Below are 26,719 nucleotides of genomic sequence, written 5' to 3'. Positions count from 1 at the left end.
TAAACTAACCAAGTGGTAAATACCAGAGATAAACTAACCAAGTGGTAAATACCAGTGATAAACTAACCAAGTGGTAAATACCAGTGATAAACTAACTAAGTGGTAAATACCAGAGATAAACTAACCAAGTGGTAAATACCAGTGATAAACTACCAAGTGGTAAATACCAGTGATAAACTAACCAAGTGGTAAATACCAGTGATAAACTAACTAAGTGGTAAATACCAGTGATAAACTAACCAAGTGGTAAATACCAGTGATAAACTAACCAAGTGGTAAATACCAGTGATAAACTAACCAAGTGGTAAATACCAGTGATAAACTAACCAAGTGGTAAATACCAGTGATAAACTAACCAAGTGGTAAATACCAGTGATAAACTAACCAAGTGGTAAATACCAGTGATAAACTAACCAAGTGGTAAATACCAGTGATAAACTAACCAAGTGGTAAATACCAGTGATAAACTAACCAAGTGGTAAATACCAGTGATAAACTAACCAAGTGGTAAATACCAGTGATAAACTAACCAAGTGGTAAATACCAGTGATAAACTAACCAAGTGGTAAATACCAGTGATAAACGAACCAAGTGGTAAATACCAGTTCTAAACTAACCAAGTGGTAAATACCAGTTCTAAACTAACCAAGTGGTAAATACCAGTGATAAACTAACCAAGTGGTAAATACCAGTGATAAACTAAACAAGTGGTAAATACCAGTTCTAAACTAACCAAGTGGTAAATACCAGTTCTAAACTAACCAAGTGGTAAATACCAGTGATAAACTAACCAAGTGGTAAATACCAGTGATAAACTAAACAAGTGGTAAATACCAGAGATAAACTAACCAAGTGGTAAATACCAGTTCTAAACTAACCAAGTGGTAAATACCAGTTCTAAACTAACCAAGTGGTAAATACCAGTTCTAAACTAACCAAGTGGTAAATACCAGTGATAAACTAACCAAGTGGTAAATACCAGAGATAAACTAACCAAGTGGTAAATACCAGTGATAAACTAACCAAGTGGTAAATACCAGTGATAAACTAACTAAGTGGTAAATACCAGAGATAAACTAACCAAGTGGTAAATACCAGTGATAAACTACCAAGTGGTAAATACCAGTGATAAACTAACCAAGTGGTAAATACCAGTGATAAACTAACCAAGTGGTAAATACCAGTGATAAACTAACTAAGTGGTAAATACCAGTGATAAACTAACCAAGTGATAAATACCAGTGATAAACTAACCAAGTGGTAAATACCAGTGATAAACTAACCAAGTGGTAAATACCAGTGATAAACTAACCAAGTGGTAAATACCAGTGATAAACTAACCAAGTGGTAAATACCAGTGATAAACTAACCAAGTGGTGAATACCAGAGATAAACTAACCAAGTGGTAAATACCAGTGATAAACTAACCAAGTGGTAAATACCAGTGATAAACTAACCAAGTGGTGAATACCAGTGATAAACTAACCAAGTGGTAAATACCAGTTCTAAACTAACCAAGTGGTGAATACCAGTTCTAAACTAACCAAGTGGTAAATACCAGTTCTAAACTAACCAAGTGGTAAATACCAGTTATAAACTAACCAAGTGGTGAATACCAGTGATAAACTAACCAAGTGGTGAATACCAGTGATAAACTAACCAAGTGGTGAATACCAGTGATAAACTAACCAAGTGGTAAATACCAGTGATAAACTAACCAAGTGGTAAATACCAGTGATAAACTAACTAAGTGGTAAATACCAGTGATAAAAGTCACTCAAACCACCTGCATCAAGAAAAGAATAATCTACTGAATCTGCTGCCTTGCATCCGATTGGTCCCGACTTTACGATCTAACTAGTGACCTGAACGCCATCACCGCGCTATCACGTCATACATTCAGGACTCGACGAGGACCGACTGAAGGCACCATAACACCTGGTGGTAGACGGCCGGCGGGACCGACTGAAGGCACCATAACACCTGGTGGTAGACGGCCGGCGGGACCGACTGAAGGCACCATAACACCTGGTGGTAGACGGCCGGCGGGACCGACTGAAGGCACCATAACACCTGGTGGTAGACGGCCGGCGGGACCGACTGAAGGCACCATAACACCTGGTGGTAGACGGCCGGCGGGACCGACTGAAGGCACCATAACACCTGGTGGTAGACGGCCGGCGGGACCGACTGAAGGCACCATAACACCTGGTGGTAGACGGCCGGCGGGACCGACTGAAGGCACCATAACACCTGGTGGTAGACGGCCGGCGGGACCGACTGAAGGCACCATAACACCTGGTGGTAGACGGCCGGCGGGACCGACTGAAGGCACCATAACACCTGGTGGTAGACGGCCGGCGGGACCGACTGAAGGCACCATAACACCTGGTGGTAGACGGCCGGCGGGACCGACTGAAGGCACCATAACACCTGGTGGTAGATGGTGGGCGGGGAGGTGACCAGGGTTAACACCTGGTGGTAGATGGCGGGCGGGGAGGTGACCAGGGTTAATACCTGGTGGTAGATGGTGGGCGGGGAGGTGACCAGGGTTAACACCTGGTGGTAGATGGCGGGCGGGGAGGTGACCAGGGTTAATACCTGGTGGTAGATGGCGGGCGGGGAGGTGACCAGGGTTAATACCTGGTGGTAGATGGTGGGCGGGGAGGTGACCAGGGTTAATACCTGGTGGTAGATGGTGGGCGGGGAGGTGACCAGGGTTAATACCTGGTGGTAGATGGTGGGCGGGGAGGTGACCAGGGTTAATACCTGGTGGTAGATGGCGGGCGGGGAGGTGACCAGGGTGGGGCAGAAGGAGGTCACACCGTGCTCCAGGATCTTGTGGGCCACGAAGGCCACCCCGCCGCGGACGTCCTGCGTGGCCTGGGAGAAGTCGACGCCGTATCCTCCTGGGAGGGGTCAGGGGTCAGGGGTCAGAGGGTCAGGTTCAGGTGTATTTGTCATCGACTGTTCACAAATGTATGTTAATGTATGTAATGTTGTGCTGTCAGGCGATAAAAAAAATGTATCTAATTAATTACAGGATTTGTAATTAATTAATTAATCTAATTAATCGCATTTTTATCGCATAATCATTTTAGGCCTGATATTCTATATTCTATAATCATATTTCAGTACTGTATCTACAAAACCTTCTGTTTAATCATCTTCCATTTATTCATTATCTTAGATTTGTCAGGTCTGGTCAATTTGAGCATTTAGTGTTATTCACAGTCAAAGATAAAAAAAAAAGAAAAAAGAATTGATATTCTCATTTGGTTCATTACAATTTACTCAAGCCAAGTAACAGACACAGTATTTCTGACACTGGGAATACATTCCCTGAGATCCATAGATGTCCCTAGAATCAGATACCAAGAACATGCAAATGGGCATTTAAAAAAAAAAGGCTGTAAATGTTTATTCTACGTTCTTATGGAATGAATGAGATTTAAAAAAAATTAAATTAAAAAAAAAATAATAGAAAATACCTTTAATACTTTTAAATTAATTTTGCTATGTAATTAATTAATCTATTTAACATGATAAACGTACAGCCCTATATCTCGTCAGGAATGACGAGATAAATGTTTGGTCATTGACTTATTATGGAAATTATAATGGAAATATAAAGGTGATCGGCGACTTACATTTACATTTAGTCATTTAGCTGAACGCTTTTATCCAAAGCGACTTACAAGTTCTGTACGACAAGTCATCAAGAAGGGCACAACTCTATCAGCTGAGTAACAATGTTCATCAAAGTGTTGCGTGCTACAGTGTAGGTTAGTTTATTAGGACACGTGCAGGACAGTAAGGTTAGTTAGGGTTAGAGTATTATTATTTTTTTCATTTTAGATAATGGTTGAAGAAGTGCATCTTTAGTCGACGGCGAAAGATTGGACGGGTTTCGGCTACTGTCCTAACTGGGGTGGGTAGTTCATTCCACCATTGTGGGGCAAGGACTGAGAATAGGCGGCTTCTCTTTGATGACCCTCCCGGAGCTTGGATAGGAGTAGGTCTGAGGCGGCCAGAAGATGCAGAGTGTAGGGTCTTGAGGGTGTGTAGTTAGAGACCATTGACCGGAGGTAGGCGGGAGCGGTTCCCTTTGCCACACGGTATGCCAGGTCGAGGGCCTTGAAGCGGATTCGTGCAGCAACTTGAGACAAGTTATGCTATATTATGAGTTAAAATCATACACCGTAATTTTCTGACTATAAGCCGCGCCTTTTCCCCCCATTTTTCGACCCTGCGGCTTATATAACGGTGCGGCTAATCTATGGATTTTTACAGCTAACGGCCACTAGGGGACCTCCTAAATCTATGGATTTTACAGGTTACAGTCCACCACCTTTAACTCTCACTCGCTCTTCTCTCACAGGCCCACAGCTGCTGCAGCATTACACACCTTGCCCCTCCTCCTCCCCCTCACAGACCCATGTCAACAAACCCTTACGGCAAGAGTCAAGTGCATGAGCAGCTCAACTATGTCAACTATTCACTTTAGTTTAATACATGAGGCATTGTCTAATGTTATCTAGCTGGCTAGCTACTGATAGCTCCTGATATCAACGTCTGATATCATCAGTTTGGCATTCGTTTTCGCAGGTGCTGGCTAGCGTTGGCTAACTAGCTATCGTTCCGTGAGCTAACGTTAGTACCTAGCTAACGTTACTGTTTAAACAAACATTTTAATAAATGGGAGCTTCCTCAAACAGCCATCTCTTTCCCGACAATCCCCTCTGTGCACGAACCCTTACATATGGTAATTAAACATTTAAACACCTGCGGCTTATAGTCCAGTGCGGCTTATATATGTACACATCATAAAATTTAGCTGCTGCGGCTTATAGTCAGGTGCGCCTTATAGTCCGCAAATTTACGGTAAACGAGTTTTATCTGTTTTGTTCTTATGGACTGATTATGGAATATGTATTCTATGGTTTGGATAATTGCGATATTTGACTTGTGAATATTGAGTGAGCTTTGATTCACTTGTTTTGTTTGTTGTGATGTTTTCTTGTGAGTACTTCAATGTTTGTGGTTTTATATTTTTATTTAAAAATATGTTGTGTTTGTATTTTAAATGTTTGGACCCCAGGAAGAGTAGTCTCACCTTGGTGTAGACTAATGTGGATCCACAATAAAACAATAAAACAATAAAAGAGTAGAGGAGAGACTGTTTCTTGACAGATTGCAGCGCTTCTATAATCAGTAAACAATAATAAACAGTCAAGTTTCAAACTAAATACACACATGGGTTTACATAGGTGATCTGAGTGAGGGACTAACATACAATTAAACATTTCCAGGACAAAATTTTTTGTTGCCATTTTAGTTAATTCTCCAGGTTTTCCAGGTTGTTTATCGGGAATGTTCTGAGTGTGTATGGTTTATTTATTACCATTAACCTGGACATAATGAAGCCAGGCGCTATGACACATCCTGTATGGTTTATTTATTACCATTAACCTGGACGTCTATGAAGCCAGGTGCTATGATGCATCCTCCACAGTCCACACACTTGTCTGCGTAACCCTGCTCGTCGAAGAACAGCTTCTCTGGGTCCAGAATCTTCCCCCCACGAACCCACAGGTCATCCCTGCAACATACCAATCAATCGGTAAATGAATCAACCAATCAATCGGTCCAATAGTACACTATGACATCATTGTGGTGTAAGAGTCTGGTTACAAAGCTCTGTGTCTCTGTGTGTGTGTGTCTCTCTCTGTGTGTGTGTGTGTGTCCCTCTCTGTGTCTCTGTGTGTGTCTCTCTCTGTGTCTCTGTGTGTGTCTCTCTCTGTGTCTCTGTGTGTGTGTCTGTCTCTGTGTGTGTCCCTCTGTGTGTGTGTGTCTTTGTGTGTGGCTCTGTGTCTGTGTGTGTCTCTCTCTCTGTGTGTCTGTCCCTCTCTGTGTCTGTGTGTCTCTGTGTGTCTGTCCCTCTGTGTGTGTGTGTCTCTCTCTGTGTCTGTGTGTCTCTCTGTGTGTGTGTGTGTGTGTGTGTGTGTGTGTGTCTCTCTCTGTGTCTCTGTGTGTGTCTCTCTCTGTGTGTGTCTGTGTGTGTGTCCCTCTGTGTGTGTGTGTCTCTCTCTGTGTCTGTGTGTCTCTCTGTGTGTGTGTGTGTGTGTGTGTGTGTGTCTCTCTCTGTGTCTCTGTGTGTGTCTCTCTCTGTGTGTGTCTGTGTGTGTGTCCCTCTGTGTGTGTGTGTCTCTCTCTGTGTCTGTGTGTCTCTCTCTGTGTGTGTGTGTGTGTGTGTGTGTGTGTGTGTGTGTGTGTGTGTGTGTCTCTCTCTGTGTCTCTGTGTGTGTCCCTCTCTGTGTCTGTGTGTGTCTCTCTCTGTGTCTGTGTGTGTGTCTCTGTGTGTGTCTCTCTCTGTGTGTCTGTGTGTGTGTCCCTCTCTGTATGTGTGTGTGTCTCTGTGTGTGTCTCCCTCTCTGTGTCTGTGTGTGTGTCTCTGTGTGTGTCTGTGTGTGTGTGTCCCTCTCTGTGTCTGTGTGTGTCTCTGTGTGTGCCCCCTCTGTGTGTCTGTGTGTGTGTCTCTCTCTGTGTGTCTGTGTGTGTCTGTGACTCGGTGTGTGTGCGAGTGTCTCTGTGTGTGTGTGTGTGTGTGTGTGTGTGTGTGTGTGTGTGTATGTGTATGTGTGTGTGTGTGTGTGTCTGTGTGTACCTCTGTATGTGTATGTGTGTGTGTGTGTCTGTGTGTACCTCTGTGTGTGTATCTGTGTGTTTGTCTGTGTGTGTCTGTCTCTGTGTGTCTGTTTGTCTGTCTGTGTGTCTGTGTGTGTGTGTGTCTGTGTGTGTCTGTGTGTGTGTGTGTGTGTGTGTGTGTGTGTGTGTGTGTGTGTGTGTCTGTGTGTGTACCTCTGCAGCTTGTGGTCTCTCAGTATCCTGCAGTTGATGAACCGAGTAATGGTATCTTCTGACACTGATTTATTGGAAGGCATTGTGTTTCTTATGTTGATGTGTTTCAGCTCGTTCCCTCAAGTCGTTCCCTCAAGTTGTTCCCTCAGGTCGTTCCCTCAGGTTGTTCCCTCAAGTTCAGCACGTTCCCTCAGGAGTGGAGGCCGTCCACTCACTCTGGACGCACTGGCTTATAGAGGACTGAAAAAGATGCAGAATAAAACATGTTACTACACTATATAACAGGTCTACTGCTGAATAAAACATGTTACTACACTATATAACAGGCCTACTGCTGAATATAACATGTTACTACACTATATAACAGGTCTACTGCTGAATAAAACATGTTACTACACTATATAACAGGCCTACTGCTGAATATAACATGTTACTACACTATATAACAGGCCTACTGCTGAATAAAACATGTTACTACACTATATAACAGGTCTACTGCTGAATAAAACATGTTACTACACTATATAACAGGCCTACTGCTGAATAAAACATGTTACTACACTATATAACAGGCCTACTGCTGAATATAACATGTTACTACACTATATAACAGGCCTACTGCTGAATATAACATGTTACTACACTATATAACAGGCCTACTGCTGAATAAAACATGTTACTACACTATATAACAGGCCTACTGCTGAATAAAACATGTTACACTATATAACAGGTCTACTGCTGAATATAACATGTTACTACACTATATAACAGGCCTACTGCTGAATAAAACATGTTACACTATATAACAGGCCTACTGCTGAATATAACATGTTACTACACTATATAACAGGTCTACTGCTGAATATAACATGTTACTACACTATATAACAGGCCTACTGCTGAATAAAACATGTTACTACACTATATAACAGGCCTACTGCTGAATAAAACATGTTACTACACTATATAACAGACCTACTGCTGAATAAAACATGTTACTACACTATATAACAGGCCTACTGCTGAATATAACATGTTACTACACTATATAACAGACCTACTGCTGAATATAACATGTTACTACACTATATAACAGGCCTACTGCTGAATATAACATGTTACTACACTATATAACAGGCCTACTGCTGAATATAACATGTTACTACACTATATAACAGGTCTACTGCTGAATATAACATGTTACTACACTATATAACAGGCCTACTGCTGAATAAAACATGTTACTACACTATATAACAGGTCTACTGCTGAATATAACATGTTACTACACTATATAACAGGCCTACTGCTGAATAAAACATGTTACTACACTATATAACAGGCCTACTGCTAGGCCTGCCACGATAACACATTTTGCTGGGCGATTAATTGCCCCCGAAAATATCGCGATAAGCGATATTATTGCGACCGGTTAGAGAATTTTTTTTGAGAAATTTATTTCCCAAAACCTTTATTTTGAAGCCCACCGCTCCGTCTTTTCCGGTGTTTTAGACTTTTATTTTGAAGCCCACCGACCGGACCGGAAGTATTGTTGTGATTATCCTAAGCAGAAACTATGAGCCGACAACTGGTCTCGTCCGGTGTTCTGCAAAATCCTACTCTCTGCAGAATTCTACTGCCGAGCGCTCCTGTTTTTGAGCTAATGATAAAACAAATTGTTGGTGAACAACTAACTTTAGGTTAGTTTTAACGTTAGCTACTAACGTTAGATGCAGCTACTACAGGCAATCAACGATGAGGAGGAAGCGTCAAAGCAGTATATAATAGAATAGCTGTGGTGCGTAAGCACTGCAGCACGACTCGAAACTACCGGAGTGTTATAATAAATTAATTCATGTTTAACTTGTCCCCGTGTCCAGTCCTTTGACTAGCCCCACCCGTTCATTGTAAACAATGATGCATGTACTTGTATTAACGTTATTCTGTGTTGTACTTGTAGCTATGCTATACGTTGTATTTCGTTTGTTAGCTATTTAGCTAATGTTGTTAGCATGGAATGAGAATCAAAGCTCTATCTTTCATCTTTATTTAGCAGTCCAGTTTCTCCGGGCAGTAGCGAGTAACTACTTGGGTCTAAAAATAGCTAACGTTACACTACAAATAATGCTACTTGGTTAAAAGGAGCAACACTATTGAGAAATGTCTATGTGGCGTTGCCCCACGGAGCTCCCGTGCTGTACTCTAGTAACGTCAGCGGCCCGCCTCCCAACACGGACAGTGACTGACAAGGCACTGGTTCCGCCTCATTAAAACAAACGCGCAAATAGCAATTAATCGCGCCCGTCAAAATCATTGCATTCATTTTAATTATCGCAGCAATTAATCGATTTATTGCTTATCGCGGCAGGCCTACCTACTGCTGAATAAAACATGTTACTACACTATATAACAGGCCTACTGCTGAATAAAACATGTTACTACACTATATAACAGACCTACTGCTGAATAAAACATGTTACTACACTATATAACAGGCCTACTGCTGAATATAACATGTTACTACACTATATAACAGGCCTACTGCTGAATATAACATGTTACTACACTATATAACAGGCCTACTGCTGAATAAAACATGTTACTACACTATATAACAGGCCTACTGCTGAATATAACATGTTACTACACTATATAACAGGCCTACTGCTGAATATAACATGTTACTACACTATATAACAGACCTACTGCTGAATATAACATGTTACTACACTATATAACAGGCTTACTGCTGAATATAACATGTTACTACACTATATAACAGACCTACTGCTGAATATAACATGTTACTACACTATATAACAGGCTTACTGCTGAATATAACATGTTACTACACTATATAACAGGCCTACTGCTGAATATAACATGTTACTACACTATATAACAGGCCTACTGCTGAATATAACATGTTACTACACTATATAACAGGCCTACTGCTGAATATAACATGTTACTACACTATATAACAGGCCTACTGCTGAATAAAACATGTTACTACACTATATAACAGCACTACTGCTGAATAAAACATGTTACTACACTATATAACAGGCCTACTGCTGAATAAAACATGTTACTACACTATATAACAGGCCTACTGCTGAATATAACATGTTACTACACTATATAACAGGCCTACTGCTGAATAAAACATGTTACTACACTATATAACAGGCCTACTGCTGAATATAACATGTTACTACACTATATAACAGGCTTACTGCTGAATATAACATGTTACTACACTATATAACAGGCCTACTGCTGAATATAACATGTTACTACACTATATAACAGGTCTACTGCTGAATAAAACATGTTACTACACTATATAACAGGCCTACTGCTGAATATAACATGTTACTACACTATATAACAGGCCTACTGCTGAATAAAACATGTTACTACACTATATAACAGGCCTACTGCTGAATAAAACATGTCACTACACTATATAACAGGCCTACTGCTGAATATAACATGTTACTACACTATATAACAGGCCTACTGCTGAATATAACATGTTACTACACTATATAACAGGCCTACTGCTGAATATAACATGTTACTACACTATATAACAGGCCTACTGCTGAATATAACATGTTACTACACTATATAACAGGCCTACTGCTGAATATAACATGTTACTACACTATATAACAGGCCTACTGCTGAATAAAACATGTTACACTATATAACAGGCCTACTGCTGAATATAACATGTTACTACACTATATAACAGTCCTACTGCTGAATAAAACATGTTACTACACTATATAACAGGCCTACTGCTGAATATAACATGTTACTACACTATATAACAGGCCTACTGCTGAATAAAACATATTACTACACTATATAACAGGCCTACTGCTGAATAAAACATGTTACTACACTATATAACAGGCCTACTGCTGAATATAACATGTTACTACACTATATAACAGGTCTACTGCTGAATATAACATGTTACTACACTATATAACAGGCCTACTGCTGAATAAAACATGTTACTACACTATATAACAGGCCTACTGCTGAATAAAACATGTTACTACACTATATAACAGGCCTACTGCTGAATATAACATGTTACTACACTATATAACAGGCCTACTGCTGAATAAAACATGTTACTACACTATATAACAGGCCTACTGCTGAATAAAACATGTTACTACACTATATAACAGGCCTACTGCTGAATATAACATGTTACTACACTATATAACAGGTCTACTGCTGAATATAACATGTTACTACACTATATAACAGGCCTACTGCTGAATATAACATGTTACTACACTATATAACAGGTCTACTGCTGAATATAACATGTTACTACACTATATAACAGGCCTACTGCTGAATATAACATGTTACTACACTATATAACAGGCCTACTGCTGAATATAACATGTTACTACACTATATAACAGGCCTACTGCTGAATATAACATGTTACTACACTATATAACAGGCCTACTGCTGAATATAACATGTTACTACACTATATAACAGGCCTACTGCTGAATATAACATGTTACTACACTATATAACAGGCCTACTGCTGAATATAACATGTTACTACACTATATAACAGGCCTACTGCTGAATATAACATGTTACTACACTATATAACAGGCCTACTGCTGAATATAACATGTTACTACACTATATAACAGGCCTACTGCTGAATATAACATGTTACTACACTATATAACAGGCCTACTGCTGAATATAACATGTTACTACACTATATAACAGGCCTACTGCTGAATATAACATGTTACTACACTATATAACAGGCTTACTGCTGAATAAAACATGTTACTACACTATATAACAGGCCTACTGCTGAATATAACATGTTACTACACTATATAACAGGCCTACTGCTGAATAAAACATGTTACTACACTATATAACAGGCCTACTGCTGAATATAACATGTTACTACACTATATAACAGGCTTACTGCCGAATAAAACATGTTACTACACTATATAACAGGCCTACTGCTGAATATAACATGTTACTACACTATATAACAGGCCTACTGCTGAATATAACATGTTACTACACTATATAACAGGCCTACTGCTGAATAAAACATGTTACTACACTATATAACAGACCTACTGCTGAATAAAACATGTTACTACACTATATAACAGGTCTACTGCTGAATATAACATGTTACTACACTATATAACAGACCTACTGCTGAATAAAACATGTTACTACACTATATAACAGGCCTACTGCTGAATATAACATGTTACTACACTATATAACAGGCCTACTGCTGAATATAACATGTTACTACACTATATAACAGGCCTACTGCTGAATAAAACATGTTATTACTAGGGCTGTCTTAAAGGGGAACTATTTTACTATTTCTTTCACTATTTGGGCACTTTTACACAATTCCTGTGAGTCTATGGAACACCTCTGTAATATATATATTTTTTTTATTCATTGTTTTGTATTTCTAATCAAGTCCTCAAAAACAGCATTTTTCTACCTCAAGATCTCGAGCCGTTTTGAGGCTGGGCTCCAACCACTGTGTGCAGCTCATCTTGTATCTCAACATTATCATGCAGCTGAGTCTCTCTGACATCACAAATCATCACATTTTCAGATGACTCAGTTCAGTGAGGGTGAATATTGTGAGAGGAGAATTGGAAGTCTCACTGCAAAGTAGGGGTGGACGGTATAAACGGTATACGGTATAAACGGTATGAATTTGCTCTACGGTATGGATTTTGAGTATACCGTGTAACCGGTAGTGCAGCTCTAAAATAGCAATGACGTCATGTAACCACAGCGCGACTATTTCACTCGCATTTGCCCCTAAAAATAGATAGAATTAGTCATAGATAATAGATATGTGCGAACTGGAAAAAGTTATTTAGGAGGCTTCGCGCAGTGGGCGTGCCAGCCCCTACCGCACGCATGTAAACACGGGTCTAGTAGTCTAGTGGGACGGGACACGGGAGCTGTCGGCGTCTCCCTGAGCTAACGTTAGCTTAGCTACCGTTACTAAATGACCCAGTCAACTATTCACTTTTAGTTTAATACATGATGGGGCATTGTCTAACCGAACGGTATCTAGTCGGCCAGCTACCGATAGCTCCTGACATCAACAAACGCTCCACAAAGTCTAGTACTAGAGACGTGTATGCTACCTGTTAGCTCACGTTAACGCAAATTAGTTCACCGTTCAAAACGAAATGTCCCATTGAACTAAATAATTCACTGAGGCGTTGTATTAACGTTATATATGCAGTAGCTACAGATAGCTCATGATATCAATGTCTTATAACACTGATTCGATGCGTATTCGAGCTGAGGGCTTGCTAACGTTATAATACCAATACAATAGGGTCCAGGTGCAGCGCCGGAGAATCCTGGCCGTAGCTCTGCTCGAGGCTACTAGAGTATAGGTCCAGGTGCAGCTCCGGAGAATCCTGGCCGTAGTACACAGACAGTGGAGCTTGTTGCGTGGTGGCGATGTCTCGCAGATAATACCAGTACAAGTCTAATTATATAATATATATATTTTATAAAAAATATATATATATATATATAAAATTAAAAAAAAAATTATCAAAAACGATGATACCGTGATATATACCGTTACCGTCTATGCTTCAAATTATACCGTGATATAAATTTTAGACCATACCGTCCACCCCTACTGCAAAGTCAGCAGCTCGCTGGTTCGACCTTGGTGAGTCGTCCGGAGTTTGTTTTGACTGGCTGGCAACATTCTTTCCAGCCACGTTAAATTAGATTTTGAGTAGAGTGAATTATAACTCTAATGATTTGAGTGGAGTGAGTTTTAACAACTCCGTCCAAATGACTGAATGTGTTAGTCCAAGTGTCTTAGTCAGTTCATTTTGGTAGGTCCTGTAATAAAAAAAGTCAACCAACAAACTCGATTCTTGTACCGGATCTCCTTTCTGGTAAACAAGAATACCCTGAAGACTCTGGCAGGAGCACTCATTCAAGGGTACTACGACTATGCTTGCACCTCATGGTACCAAAGCACCTCAAAGGCGCTAAAAACAAGATTACAAACATCTCAAAACAAACTGGTCAGACTACTGCTTGACCTGACTCCTAGAACCCACCTCACCCCTGCCCACTTTGACAACCTAGGATGGCTTAGAGTAGACGACAGAGTACAGCAACTTGCAATGGGCCTGGTCTACAAGATACACTACATGACCAAGGTACCCATGTACATGTCAAAATACTTCCCAAAGGTCAGTGAATACCACGACCACAACACCAGAGGGAGCTCCACAAATCATGTTAAACCCAGATTCGGCTCAAACAAGGGACTAAACACGTTTTGCAAATTATGCCACATCAATGTGGAACGCCCTACCCAAAGCTGTAAAGGAATGTGAATCACTACCCACTTTCAAAACCACTCTCAAAGAACACCTACGGAAGGCTGCAATTCGAAACTGGCCCCTGTAAATGTCCAACCCCCCCCCTCCTAATGTACAGTTTCCTCCCCCTCGTATGTATATATTGTCTGTTAGGATCTCTGGTTAACAGTACTGTATATTTGCATATCTTGTATGTCACAAATGTAACAGTACTGTCATCATGCATGTCAGAAATGTCAAGATAATGTCAAATGTGATCCCCTTAACAATCGTGTGTATTGAGCCATACTGTATTGAACCCATTCTGCAATCTGTTAATACAGTTTTCAATCAATCAATCAACAACAGCCCAACCCCAGAGACACCAATATAAAACGATGGTATCTTATCATTCTTATCAATAAGGTGCAGCAGCACAGACTTTGACCCCATAATAACTTCAACCCCTCATGGCTGAATTGTTTTAGGCAAATGCAGCATTACACAAATACAAATGTATGTAAGATATGCACAACTGTAAACTATTGCAAGACAATCTGTGCAACTCTGCTCTTCAGTCCAGCTTCGTTCAGAGCAGCACTTTGATGCGGGTCGGAGGCTATGGAACATTACAGCGTTCAATCAACAAAAAGCTGCACATATCTATCTATGTAATTGGTCGTCTCTATGATATACGATATACAATGACGTGCTAACGCGAACAATTTCTAAGAGGAGTGACGTTAGCTACTTGCCCCAGAGGAGAATCCACAACAGTCGTCAGGAATCAACGGATACAAGGAGCAACAGACATCATGTGACGGAGGCGGAGAGAGCAGCGTCAGGTCAGCTGACCAAACAGGAACTATAGACTACTGCACTTCCGCGTTACATGGAGGTCGTGAAGGGGAAGGGGGGGGGGGGTAGACCACTGCACTTCCGCGTTACATGGAGGTCGTGAAGGGGAAGGGGGGGGGGTAGACCACTGCACTTCCGCGTTACATGGAGGTCGTGAAGGGGAAGGGGGGGGGGGTAGACCACTGCACTTCCGCGTTACATGGAGGTCGTGAAGGGGAAGGGGGGGGGGGGGGTAGACCACTGCACTTCCGCGTTACATGGAGGTCGTGAAGGGGAAGGGGGGGGGGGGTAGACCACTGCACTTCCGCGTTACATGGAGGTCGTGAAGGGGAAGGGGGATAGAATAGAATAGAAATACTTTTATTATCCCGTGGGAAATTAGACACTGCAAATCGCTCACATTTAAACATTTAGACAGGAGGTCACAATTTAGAATGATAACACAAATCAAATCAAGTTGCCTAGGATAAGAGTAGAGTAAAATAAAATAGGATAAAATGAAATGAAATAAAATATACAGAAATAAATACAGTAAGAATATACTGAGCATACTGAGCATGGGGTAAACAATTTGGTCAATATAATTATAATTTAAATCTAACTAAATGAAATATGAAATATAAAAGGGGGGGGGGGGGGGGGGGGAGAAAGGAAGGAATAATGAGAGCCATGACATAAACTGGTTGTAGCTAAGAAATGCAAAGTGCACACTAAATAATCAAAAACAAATTAACAACTTAGCTAACTAACTAACAACAACAATAATAATAATAATAAAAATAAAACAAATAAATGTTTTCTATTTCTTTTTTTTGATAATCTTTTTTATTTTCTTTCACATGAAACAAGACTAAACTTAATACAGTAATAATAATAATAATAATAATAATAATAATAATAATAATAATAATAATAATAATAATAATAATAATAATAATAATAATAATAATAATAATAATAATAATAATAATAATAATAATAATAATAATAATAATAATAATAATAATAATAATAATAATAATAATAATAATAATAAACAGGACTTCACAGGATAATAATAGTAATAATAATAAGAATAATGACAATATAAATAACAAAAATAATAAATACAGAACATAAAAATCTAATTATATGATCAAATCAAATCAAATTTATTTGTAAGGCCCGACATCATCATCATTAAGTGGCTTCTTCGTTCTGAAGGTTGCCCATCACTCTCCAACCCATTCTGTCCCACTTCTTCTCTCCAACTCCGTGACTCCGCCTCTCACTTCGCTCCAATCACAGACGTTGTCTACCCAGCCTCTTCTTGGTCTTCCACTTCCTCTCTTTCCATCCACCTTCCCCATCACCACCTTCTTGATCATCTCCCCGCTGGATCCTCTCAGAACATGCCCGCACAACTCCATCTTTCTCTTTTTCAACCTCTCCAGCAGCTGTCCTCCTTGCATATCCGCTCTTCTCAGTACCTCCTCTGTTAGGGATTGTTAGCAGAGGGCCCAGGCGCAAACAGATACGAGGTAAAGGTAGATTGTCAAAAAATGAGCACTGCTCCTTTAATTCGAACACTTCGAGCCAGGGGTGAAGTGTAACAAAAATACTTCCAAGGCAGCAGCAAAACAAAACAAAGTATAGCTCAGCTAAGACTGGCAGAGGGCAAAATACAAAACAAAGAATAATCTCATAAAGAGAGCATGTCCAAAAACACAACACTAAATGACACTGGGAAACTTACTATGAACACAGGAGAGCAGCACATGAAACAGGGACGAGGAAATCAAACATGGAACCGAAACAATGAACCGACAATAAGAGTAGGGAACACAACACCAGATATAGGGGAAACTATTAACACTAGAGACAGCAGGGCAATTAGCAAAATGAGACACACATGAGGGAAGGCAGAACTAACAACACAAGAAGACTGAACACTAGACAGAGTAAACAAAACATACAAGGAACTAATAAATAACAATTAACCAGGGAACAAGAGACAATGTAGCAGGGGAAAGGCACAGAGAGACATGTAGACATTGAATATAAACCAGTGCACCAGGAGGGTGAGTGACAACAAAGATCCAGGGGCTGGGAAAGAAAAGTCTGTGCAAAGGTGGGGGCTGTTGAGGAGGATGGAAATGGGAGAAAGGTCCAGGGACAGGTGAATCCAAGCCACAACATAAGAATGACAAAAAAAAATTGTAAAATGTACTCAGTTTGAGTAAAATGTACTAATAGGGCAGGTAGGCCTATCTATATATCTATAGATTTCACAAAAGATAAATGGTCAATAACACCACATGTAGGCTGATATGTAGCCTACCTTTGAGGCCTGCCCTATTCAGATATGGTTCTAATGTTCCTAGTGAAACAGGGGAGAGGGGTGAGTAAACCAGTGATTATATCTCAGTAACAGAATCTTCTCAAACCTCTTGTCAGAAAGTCTGTTCCTTCTAGGCGTGAGCACCAACCCTCCCAGACTAAAAAGCCGTTCCACAGGAGCACTTGATGGGTTGGAGTGTTATACTTCAAGAAAATGTTCTTTATGTTTGAAGGTCTATCCAGTATCTGAAGCTCATGCTCTTAAAAAACAGTCTATTAAACGGTACTGCTCCTCCTATGCTATTATTATTATTATTATTATTATTATTATTATTATTATTATTATTATTATTATTATTATTATTATTATTATTATTATTATTATTATTATTATTATTATTATTATTATTATTATTATTATTATTATTATTATTATTATTATTATTATTATTATTATTATTATTATTATTATTATTATTATTATTATTATTATAATAATTATAATTATATAATAATAATAATAATAATAATAATTATTATTATTATTATTATTATTATTATTATTATTATTATTATTATTATTATTATTATTATTATTATTATTATTATTATTATTATTATTATTATTATTATTATTATTATTATTATTATTATTATTATTATTATTATTATTATTATTATTATTATTATTATTATTATTATTATTATTATTATTATTATTATTATTATTATTATTATTATTATTATTATTATTATTATTATTATTATTATTATTATTATTATTATTATTTATTATTGTGTGCTACTGACAACCTACATACTGCAGTATTGATTGATTGATTGATTGAAAAGTTTATTAACAGATTGCAGAATGGGTACAGTACAGTACGGCTCAATACATACAATTGTTAAGAGGATGCAGACCCGAGAAAGACTTTCGTCTTGTTTCCATCAGGGTCCCCCATTTTCAATTCATCATATGACACACACGACATACAGATAGACAGTACTGCTACATCTATACATTTATGACATACCAGATTTTCAAATGCAGTACTGTTTGTGATACTAAAAAAATCCAGAAGAGTGTATATACATTTGACATAGAAACTGTGCATTGGGGGAGGTTGGGTAGGTGGGGTGGGGCTGTACATTGGAGGTGTGTGTGAGTATGGTGTTCCATGTTCATGAATAGTGCAATGCAAAAGATGTTTAACTCAAAGGTGGAACATACCTGCACTATGGTTTAAATCCAGTAAAGAAATCCAGAAGTCGATGCTTCGGGTTTGGTTTTTTCTATCAGTTTGGTCGTGCTGTGCTGTATATTCCAGATGCGGTAGACAGTATTTTGTTTCCTCCGCATAGTGTTTGTTTGTTTGTTTGTTTGTTGTTTGCAAGAAAGCGTTACCAGCGTGAACGTCTCCCTGCTAGCTCGGTAGTTTTGGTGAGCCTGATAATAACAATAACAGCCGCGCCCACCAGCATGGAACAACGTGAGGTTGCGTGCTGTGACGTCACTCCCCCAATACAAGGAAATACAGCTCCAAACGTATATTTTTGACTGTCTAAAACGAAATAAAATACTGCATTCCGCCTGCATTATGAATTTATGATGAGATAGTAACGAAATAGTAACGCACAGCCACTTGGACAAGTAACTGCAATCAGATTACTGGCTTTTAAAGATTAACGCGTTAGATTACTATTTTCGGGGAAAAGTAATCAGATTACTGTAAGGCGTTACTTAGTAACGCGTTAGTGGCATCACTGGTCGTGTCACGTGAGGTAAAGAAGTGGTCCGACCAATCAGAGGCCACGCTACAGGACGCACTCGATGACTTCGACTGGGGAATGCTTCAGGCGAGCAGTGAGTTTGCTGATGTTGTTGTGAGTTTCATAACAACACTAGCGGATAGCATTGTACCCACGAAAAAGGTTCGGGTCTTCCCGAACCAGAAACCGTGGGTTGACAGTACTATCCGAGTGGCTCTGAACGCTCGCACCACTGCTTATAACCTGGGCAGAGCGTCAGGAAACAAACGACACAAGAGGTTTATGGCGAGGACTACGGATGATAACTGACTACAAAGTCAGCACCCCCTCAATGGGGAGTGCCGACGCCTCTCTCGCGGACCAACTCAACTCCTTTTACGCACGGTTCGGTGCAAACAATGGCAACGCTAGCTCACCGGCTAACGACGTCACTGACGCACCGGTCGTCGTGGAGGGGCATCCGTGTGGGGGGGGCACTCTCTCAGTGACGGAACACAGTGTGAGAAGAGCATTTATGCGGGTGAACACCAGAAAGGCAGCTGGCCCAGATGGGATAACAGGACGTATACTTAAGTCCTGTGCTAACCAGCTAGCCCCAGTGTTCACCATATTTAATCTATCCCTGGCTGAGTCCGTGGTCCCTGCCTGCTTCAAGGTGTCCACTATAATACCGGTACCAAAGAAATCCTCCCCAACAGGTCTTAATGACTACAGACCAGTGGCACTCACCTCTGTGGTCATGAAATGTTTTGAGAGGCTGGTTAAGGATTACATTTGTGCCTCCCTAACCAGTGATATGAACCCTTTGCAATTTGCATACAGGCCAAACAGGTCCACTGACGATGCGGTCTCTCAAGTACTACACAGTACCTCACCTAGACCTCACCTAGACTGCCAGAAGGGGGGCTATGTGAGACTGTTGTTCATTGACTACAGCTCAGCGTTCAACACCATAGTCCCCACCAGACTGGTGGACAAGCTGATCGAGCTGGGTCTGAGCTCCGCTCTGAGCGCCTGGATACTGGACTTTCTGAGTGAAAGGCCCCAGGCGGTTAGTCAAGTCAAGTCAAGAGTTTTAATTGTCACGGCATACAGGTATACAATGAAATGCGGGTGGTCTTGCCCGCAACGATGTGCAATACAGTGGTACATATAATAGAATCAAAAGAAGGAAACAACATTGTGCAGTAACAGGTAGCAGGTAACATGGAGTGACATCTCGGTATCTGTACATAGTTATTTACAGAGCATGTGGGACATGCTAGTTAGCTTTGGTAGTGCAATACACTGTTCCTGTTATTCTAATTTAAAGTGTCCTTTCCTTTGGCCATAAGTGTGCGTGTGTGCGACATGAGTGTGTGCCCGCTCATGTTAAAGTGTTAAGTGGCTGCTCGTGTGTGAGCGTGCACAGTGTGCGTGTCGTGTGTGTGTTCATGTGTGCTTGTGTGTGGACAGTTCAATGTTCTGAGCACTCAATGTTCATTGTTCATGGCTCTGATGGCCTGGGGGAAGAAGCTGAGCCTAAGCCGCTCTGTCCTAGTAGCTGGGGTTCGCAGGCGTCTGCCTGACCTCAGCAGCTGAAACGTTAGGTTATGACTATAACCAAGTTCTGTTAGTTAGGGGCGATGCTTGGCATCGCTACTGCACTATCTCGCGTACGTGCACGCGTACTGAATAAACCACAAATGTACCTCTAATACCAGTATTAGTCTGACCACACCCCTCATCAGCTTACCTTCATAAGCAGGTGTGTGGTCACCTGCTCTCCTCCTTCCCAAGCTTTCACCACAAGGTGAGGACAAGGGCTGCAGCGGCCGTCCGATGCCAAGCATCGCCCCTAACTAACAGAACTTGGTTATAGTCATAACCTAACGTTCTGTATCGTTAGTGGCTTAGCTTGGCATCGCTACTGCACAAGGGAGGCCAAGCGGAGCCACTTGGCTGACAAATACACCCCGCTGACAGCCCCCCAAAACCATCAGAACAGGGAGGGCCGAGCCCCCCCGACCCCCCCTAATGGAGGGTAGCCCCCCTATTAGGGACGTCACGGGAGGGCGACGGACCCGACCGTGCGAAGAGGCACTCAAGCAACTCAACGCACAGGGTGAGCAGACCGTGGCTTGACCCCACGACTACACACACGCACAACCCGCATGCCACCCGGGAACGAACGGAGGAACAACCTCGTTACTGCCCCCAGAATCACGGGGTCAAGGGCAAACCCAACCCCGTGGCAAGGCCGTAGCAGCGGAGCACGAAGGAAGACCCAGACCCACCAAAAGGACTGGACTCCCTAGAATGGGGGCCCGGAGAAGTCCATGATGCCAGCATCAAGACCCCACCAGGTGGGCACGTAGTGCCCCGCCCCCCACATCGCCAGCGTATTCGGACAAAGGCCCCTCAGTTACTGCACCTGGTATTCCCAGGCGGAACCAACCAGGCCAGAACCTGCCCAGCTTCCGAGATCGGACGAGATCGGGCGTGTTCAGGCCGGTATGGCCGTAAGCCGAGCGGGCCCCGTCCCCCCAATAGTACACCGCCTGGCACACTGACCCTGCAGAATAGGCAGTCAGCATGGCCGTAAGCACACAAAAAAGGTTAACCAACGGAAGCAGGCAGCGCACCGGGGAAAAACCAGGCAACAGGCTGTTAACCCTAGCCTGGAGACTGCGGACGAGACAGGCGCCAGAGGGGACAGCTGAACACAGCCGCCCCGGCGGAAGGAGCGTAAGCTGGCGGTGTTGCATGACCAAGCCTCCATTTAACAATCCCCACCCAGAGGGGTCGAGGCAGAGAAGGCTGACACGATTGGCAGACGTCATGAACGTGCAGGGGCACCCTCAAACGGTGAACCCGGGAGTTGACACTGCTCCAACACACCAGGGAATCAACCACCTCGGTGTTACCCAATGCGGTGGTTGTTCCTATAACCCCTCAAGAAAAAACTCCAAAACACACCTGCGGGTATACACCGGCTATACCGCAGTACAAGTGTTTCAGTTTCCAAAAAGGGTTAACCCAGGCCTACGGGTCGCAAACATCACTTCGGACCGGGCCTGGCGGTACGGGAAGCACAGGGTCACCAGAGGAGGTCAAAAAACCACCCCCACAGGCCCCTCTTCGCCATGCGTGAGAGAGGAGCGAAAAATAATGGAGAACCAGCCCCTAAGCACACCGTACCTGGTATTCCCCGGCGGTCTCCCAACCAAGTACTAACCAGGACCAACCTGTGTAGCGGCCGAGATCCGACGAGATCGAGCGCGTACAGAATGGCATGGCTGTAAGCCATGACGACAGTGCTGAGTAAAAACATACCCAACCAGGGTCTCCATAGCGCTTAACCCTGCGACACCCAGACCGACCTGGCATTTTTCCCCCTGAAAAAAGCCCAAGTCCCTCAGGGTACCAGAACAGCAGATCTGCATCCCCGGCGGACAACGGGTTCAACTGATCTGGACCAGCGTGACCAGAACCAGTCCCGTGCCCTAACCACGCCGACATGCCTACTCCAGGAGAAGGGCAGATATGCGTGTTGATCTTAACATGAAAAGAAGGCGCCACCCAGACGTTCGGACGAACCGCGCCTGGTGGCCCACCCCAAGGGCGTGAGACCCCACTACATATGTTCAGATCCATCCCGTCATCATCCCCCAGACATGAACGAGAATCCGTCGACAACCCACCCAGGTCATGGGATGTGGTCGCCGGAAGAGGAAAAACCCCCATCTCAGTTGCTTTATAAAAACGCTGTTTCAACCACAAGCAACCAAGGCGTGCCAGTCAATCGCCTGTTTACAGCGAGCTAGCACTATACGTGCGTCGGGACACACCCCCATCAATGAACAGGCTATTTAGACCTGTCATTGAATCCCCAAGGCGCCCAGGGGAACGACAAGAGGGGTGTGACACTCCCTAACTCCAACACTTCTGGAATAGAAAGAAGGAAGCATCAACAGTATGTATCCCAGTCTACACAGCCGGGGTAAAAAAATTTCACATTTTTACATCCCACCACCCTCCCATAGGAAAGAGACGGGGATCCCCAGAGAGACTTCCCACGCGAGCTGTACAGATTGAAAAGAATATATTGCACCTTGAGCCATGTAAAAAACTGGTTTTAGGGCCTCCGGGGAAGAGGCACCGAACCCATACACACTCAATAAACGAATTGAATCGAATATACATACAATAGAAAAGGACCCTTCTAGAGGGTCCACTCACTTTGACAATCTGAGGAGGAAGGCTCTGTACTCTGATGGAGGCTTCCTCACATGGAAGAAGGAGTCCGAACTCACAGAAGGCCTGAGTAGGCGCTTGGTGAGGAGGAGCCCTGACCACCCCCCCTGAAAACAGATCCATCACATGGACCTGAACAGCACACGGAAGTCCTACCAACAGAGACGCGCACGGTGACGTACTCTATGGCGGGGGAATTCCTGCGGTGCACACGCCCAATATACCAGGCCGTGGGACCAGGAACTCCCTCCCCCCCCCCCCCCCCCCCCCCCGTAACGTGCCGAACCGCCACGTGACGGGAACCTTGAAGGACAGGGGGTGTACCCCTGACCGACAGAACAATGGGGAGAGGAAAGGTTACCAGTTCACCCCTTTACGACCCCACACCCATGATACGACGTAACGACAAAAAGAGAATATGACACAGTCATAGTCAGCTCTATGAAGCGTTTCACAGCTCCACACAGCGCACGAGCTAACCTGCTATCTGATTTTTACTAAGGAAAAACACAGAATAGAGAGGGCTCTAAGAACCCCGGTCCAACATACACATGTGCTTCTGTGGCCAGTACAACCCAGTTGTAGGTCACATGACACACACAACCCATCATCACCTACAAAAAATGGCAAAAACACTCAACAGAGGAACGCCGTTTTTTTCACAATGAGAGAATACACCATTCTTGATTAGTATCGACCACAGGCCTTGCTAAGCACACATGACAGCAACCAAACCAATTTCCCTTTAGGAAATAAGTTTCTCCAGCAGATTTAGCACAACCTCAGCAATCAAGCTAAGAGTTACATCGTATCCCTACCACACAAAAGACACAATTAATGCACAACATGTCTGATAGGAGGTGATAAAGTCCCCAGGGAACCGGGGGGGAAAACACAATCCTCCTATTTTACCCTCAATACGGCCAGTTAAAACAGGAAAACCTGTTAATGTGTGAACTCACTGTTCATTGTCATTACAGTCTGAGAAAGAACATTCTTTTACTCACTTGTCACCAAGCATAGCTTCATAGGTTAGTTGCCTTAGTAGTGAGTACACGGTACACATAAACACCATGATGTTCCTCACACAACAACCAGATCAATACATCACGATCTGCACGGAGAAGCTAACTGCCAGTGACAAAAACAGCTCACACATAACCCGCAACGTATCCCAAATGCATTGCAACAACACACGTTTTGGGAAAAAACACCGTTATTCACAATACATTTAGCAAAGTAAAACCAGAAGACGTGTTATGAGGTCTGGCCAACCCCGTACCTACCCGGAACGCAGATCAGCGAAGTGCAGTCACAAGACACCGTAGAACACAGCCGTCCTGTGTTGTTCGATCCGGGCAGCGTCGCCGCTCCAACCAGTCGCTACAGTCCTCTTTGTTGACGCAATCCCCGTCCAGGCACAGGGCAGGGTCGACGAACATCCCCTGTCAAGGATGACGTCGTGGTCAAGAGTGTAAAACATGTTAAAATCAAAGCACGTTCAACAGAATAGCATCAAGCTAACGGCTGCTCCAACCGTTCGGGTGCTATTGCTTCCGCTCGCGAGACGCCGATCTAACGACGCACGCGATCAGAAGCGAGCTCCCGGCGGCGCGCGAGAAGCTAAGCTACCCCGCGCCAGGCCACTGACCGGCTAACCGTAAGCTATGAACATGTAAACAATGACATAACACTCACCCAGACAGGCCGCCGTTCTGAACCCCTCCTCACTTTTTAAGAGAAAAGAGAAAACAAGACGTCAACACCGCTTCACAACGGTGACATTACCACGTCCGGCGGAATCAGCACAGTACCAACTGGCCTGTATAGCTGACTTTGAACATGAATCTGCCGCTATCGCACATTACATGCACATATCCCCTCGTGAAGGAATACTCTCATTTGGATATGAAAGATGGGGTCTTAACACGGTGACAGAGAGAATCCACTCGTCCAGAACACACAGGGATCACCAGTGTCAATGGTCGCGGCCCACTAGTTAAAACTATAATGGTCGCCAGACCAAGGCCTTCTGTCGCCTAGGCGGCTAAACAAAGGACCCTAGCCTGGGGCCGGTTTCCATAAACTTTGTCAAGTAGCCCCCATAGCACTAACAGACAAGTGGAGCCCGCCAGCAAACACTACTCACCCAACCTGGAACGCACCGCTCCTCACAACAGCGGCATGTCCGACAGTTCAGCTGTGGCCTGACAGGTTTCACCCCAACAAACACAGCAAGGAACTGCAGTTGAGAAGCATGCAGCGGCGTGCTCCCAATACGAAAACCGGTGGAGGGTTTTTAGAATGATCATCATCTTCTAGACACTCCAGTACGAAGACAATATCGCCGTATTTTCTCGAAAATAGTGAGAGAGAAAATAAAGATATGATGTCAACGTATCCTTGTTTCCCAAGCTGTTCCTAATCCAATTTCTTCCATCATGGTGTCAAGTGTGGGGATCTACCGAGGCACTTCTTCCTTGTGGTGAAAGCGAGAAGGAGGAGAGCAGGTGACCACACACCTGCTTATGAAGGTAAGCTGATGAGGGGTGTGGTCAGACTAATACTGGTATTAGAGGTACATTTGTGGTTTATTCAGTACGCGTGCACGTACGCGAGATAGTGCAGTAGCGATGCCAAGCTAAGCCACTAACGATACAGAACAGGCTGTTATTGGGGTGGTGAGGGTCTTTCATTATCCTGCAGGCTCTGGATTTTCACCTCTTGTTGTATAGAACCTGCAGGGGGGGTAGTGCAATACCCGTGGTACGCTCGGCTGAGCGCACCACTCTCTGTAGGGCCTTCTTGTCCTGTGCCGTGCTGTTTCCATACCAGGCAGTGATGTTTCCGGTCAGGATGCTCTCTACAGCTCCTGAGTAGAAGGACTGGAGTATCTTCCCCGATACTCTGAACTTCCTTAACTGTCTCAGGTGGTAGAGACGCTGTTTCGCCTTCTTTACTACTGTGTCTATGTGTGTTGACCATGTCAGGTCCTCTGAGATGTGGACCCCCAGGTACTTGAATGGTGGGGGGTCAGACCTCCAACACCATCACCCTGAGTATCGGGTCCCCCCATGGCTGTGTTCTGATTCCCCTGCTGTATTCACTATACACACATGATTGTGTGGCCAAGTTCAGCTCCAACTCCGGGCGCTAAGTCCATTTTCCTGAGCACTATGTCTGGGACTCTCCAGACTAAAAGACCTTGCTTGAGGCTCCTTAGAAAAGCCTGAAGTGTCCAAGACGTCTAAAGCTGACGG

The 26,719-nt window shown here is 42.9% G+C and overlaps 1 protein-coding gene across 1 annotated transcript in view; it reads right to left on the bottom strand.

Annotated features, from left to right (window-relative positions):
- The window catches only part of amdhd2 (amidohydrolase domain containing 2), a 116,177-nt gene extending 101,086 nt beyond the window's left edge, over positions 1–15,091 (bottom strand). The window contains exons 1-4 of the mRNA XM_084326340.1: positions 15,029–15,091; positions 6,862–7,101; positions 5,466–5,602; positions 2,770–2,909 (exon numbers count right to left, since the gene is read on the bottom strand). Of these exons, the coding sequence (XP_084182466.1) occupies positions 2,770–2,909; positions 5,466–5,602; positions 6,862–6,944 (360 nt within the window). The 5' untranslated portion in view covers positions 6,945–7,101; positions 15,029–15,091. The remainder of the gene's footprint in view (positions 1–2,769; positions 2,910–5,465; positions 5,603–6,861; positions 7,102–15,028) is intronic.
- Between the last annotated feature and the right edge of the window lie 11,628 nt (positions 15,092–26,719).

Source organism: Notolepis coatsorum (assembly GCF_963971535.1).
Source record: "Notolepis coatsorum genome assembly, chromosome: 12".
Taxonomy (NCBI): domain Eukaryota; kingdom Metazoa; phylum Chordata; class Actinopteri; order Aulopiformes; family Paralepididae; genus Notolepis; species Notolepis coatsorum.
Note: the sequence above shows the minus strand (reverse complement) of the source record. Positions and strands in the feature narration are given on the sequence as shown.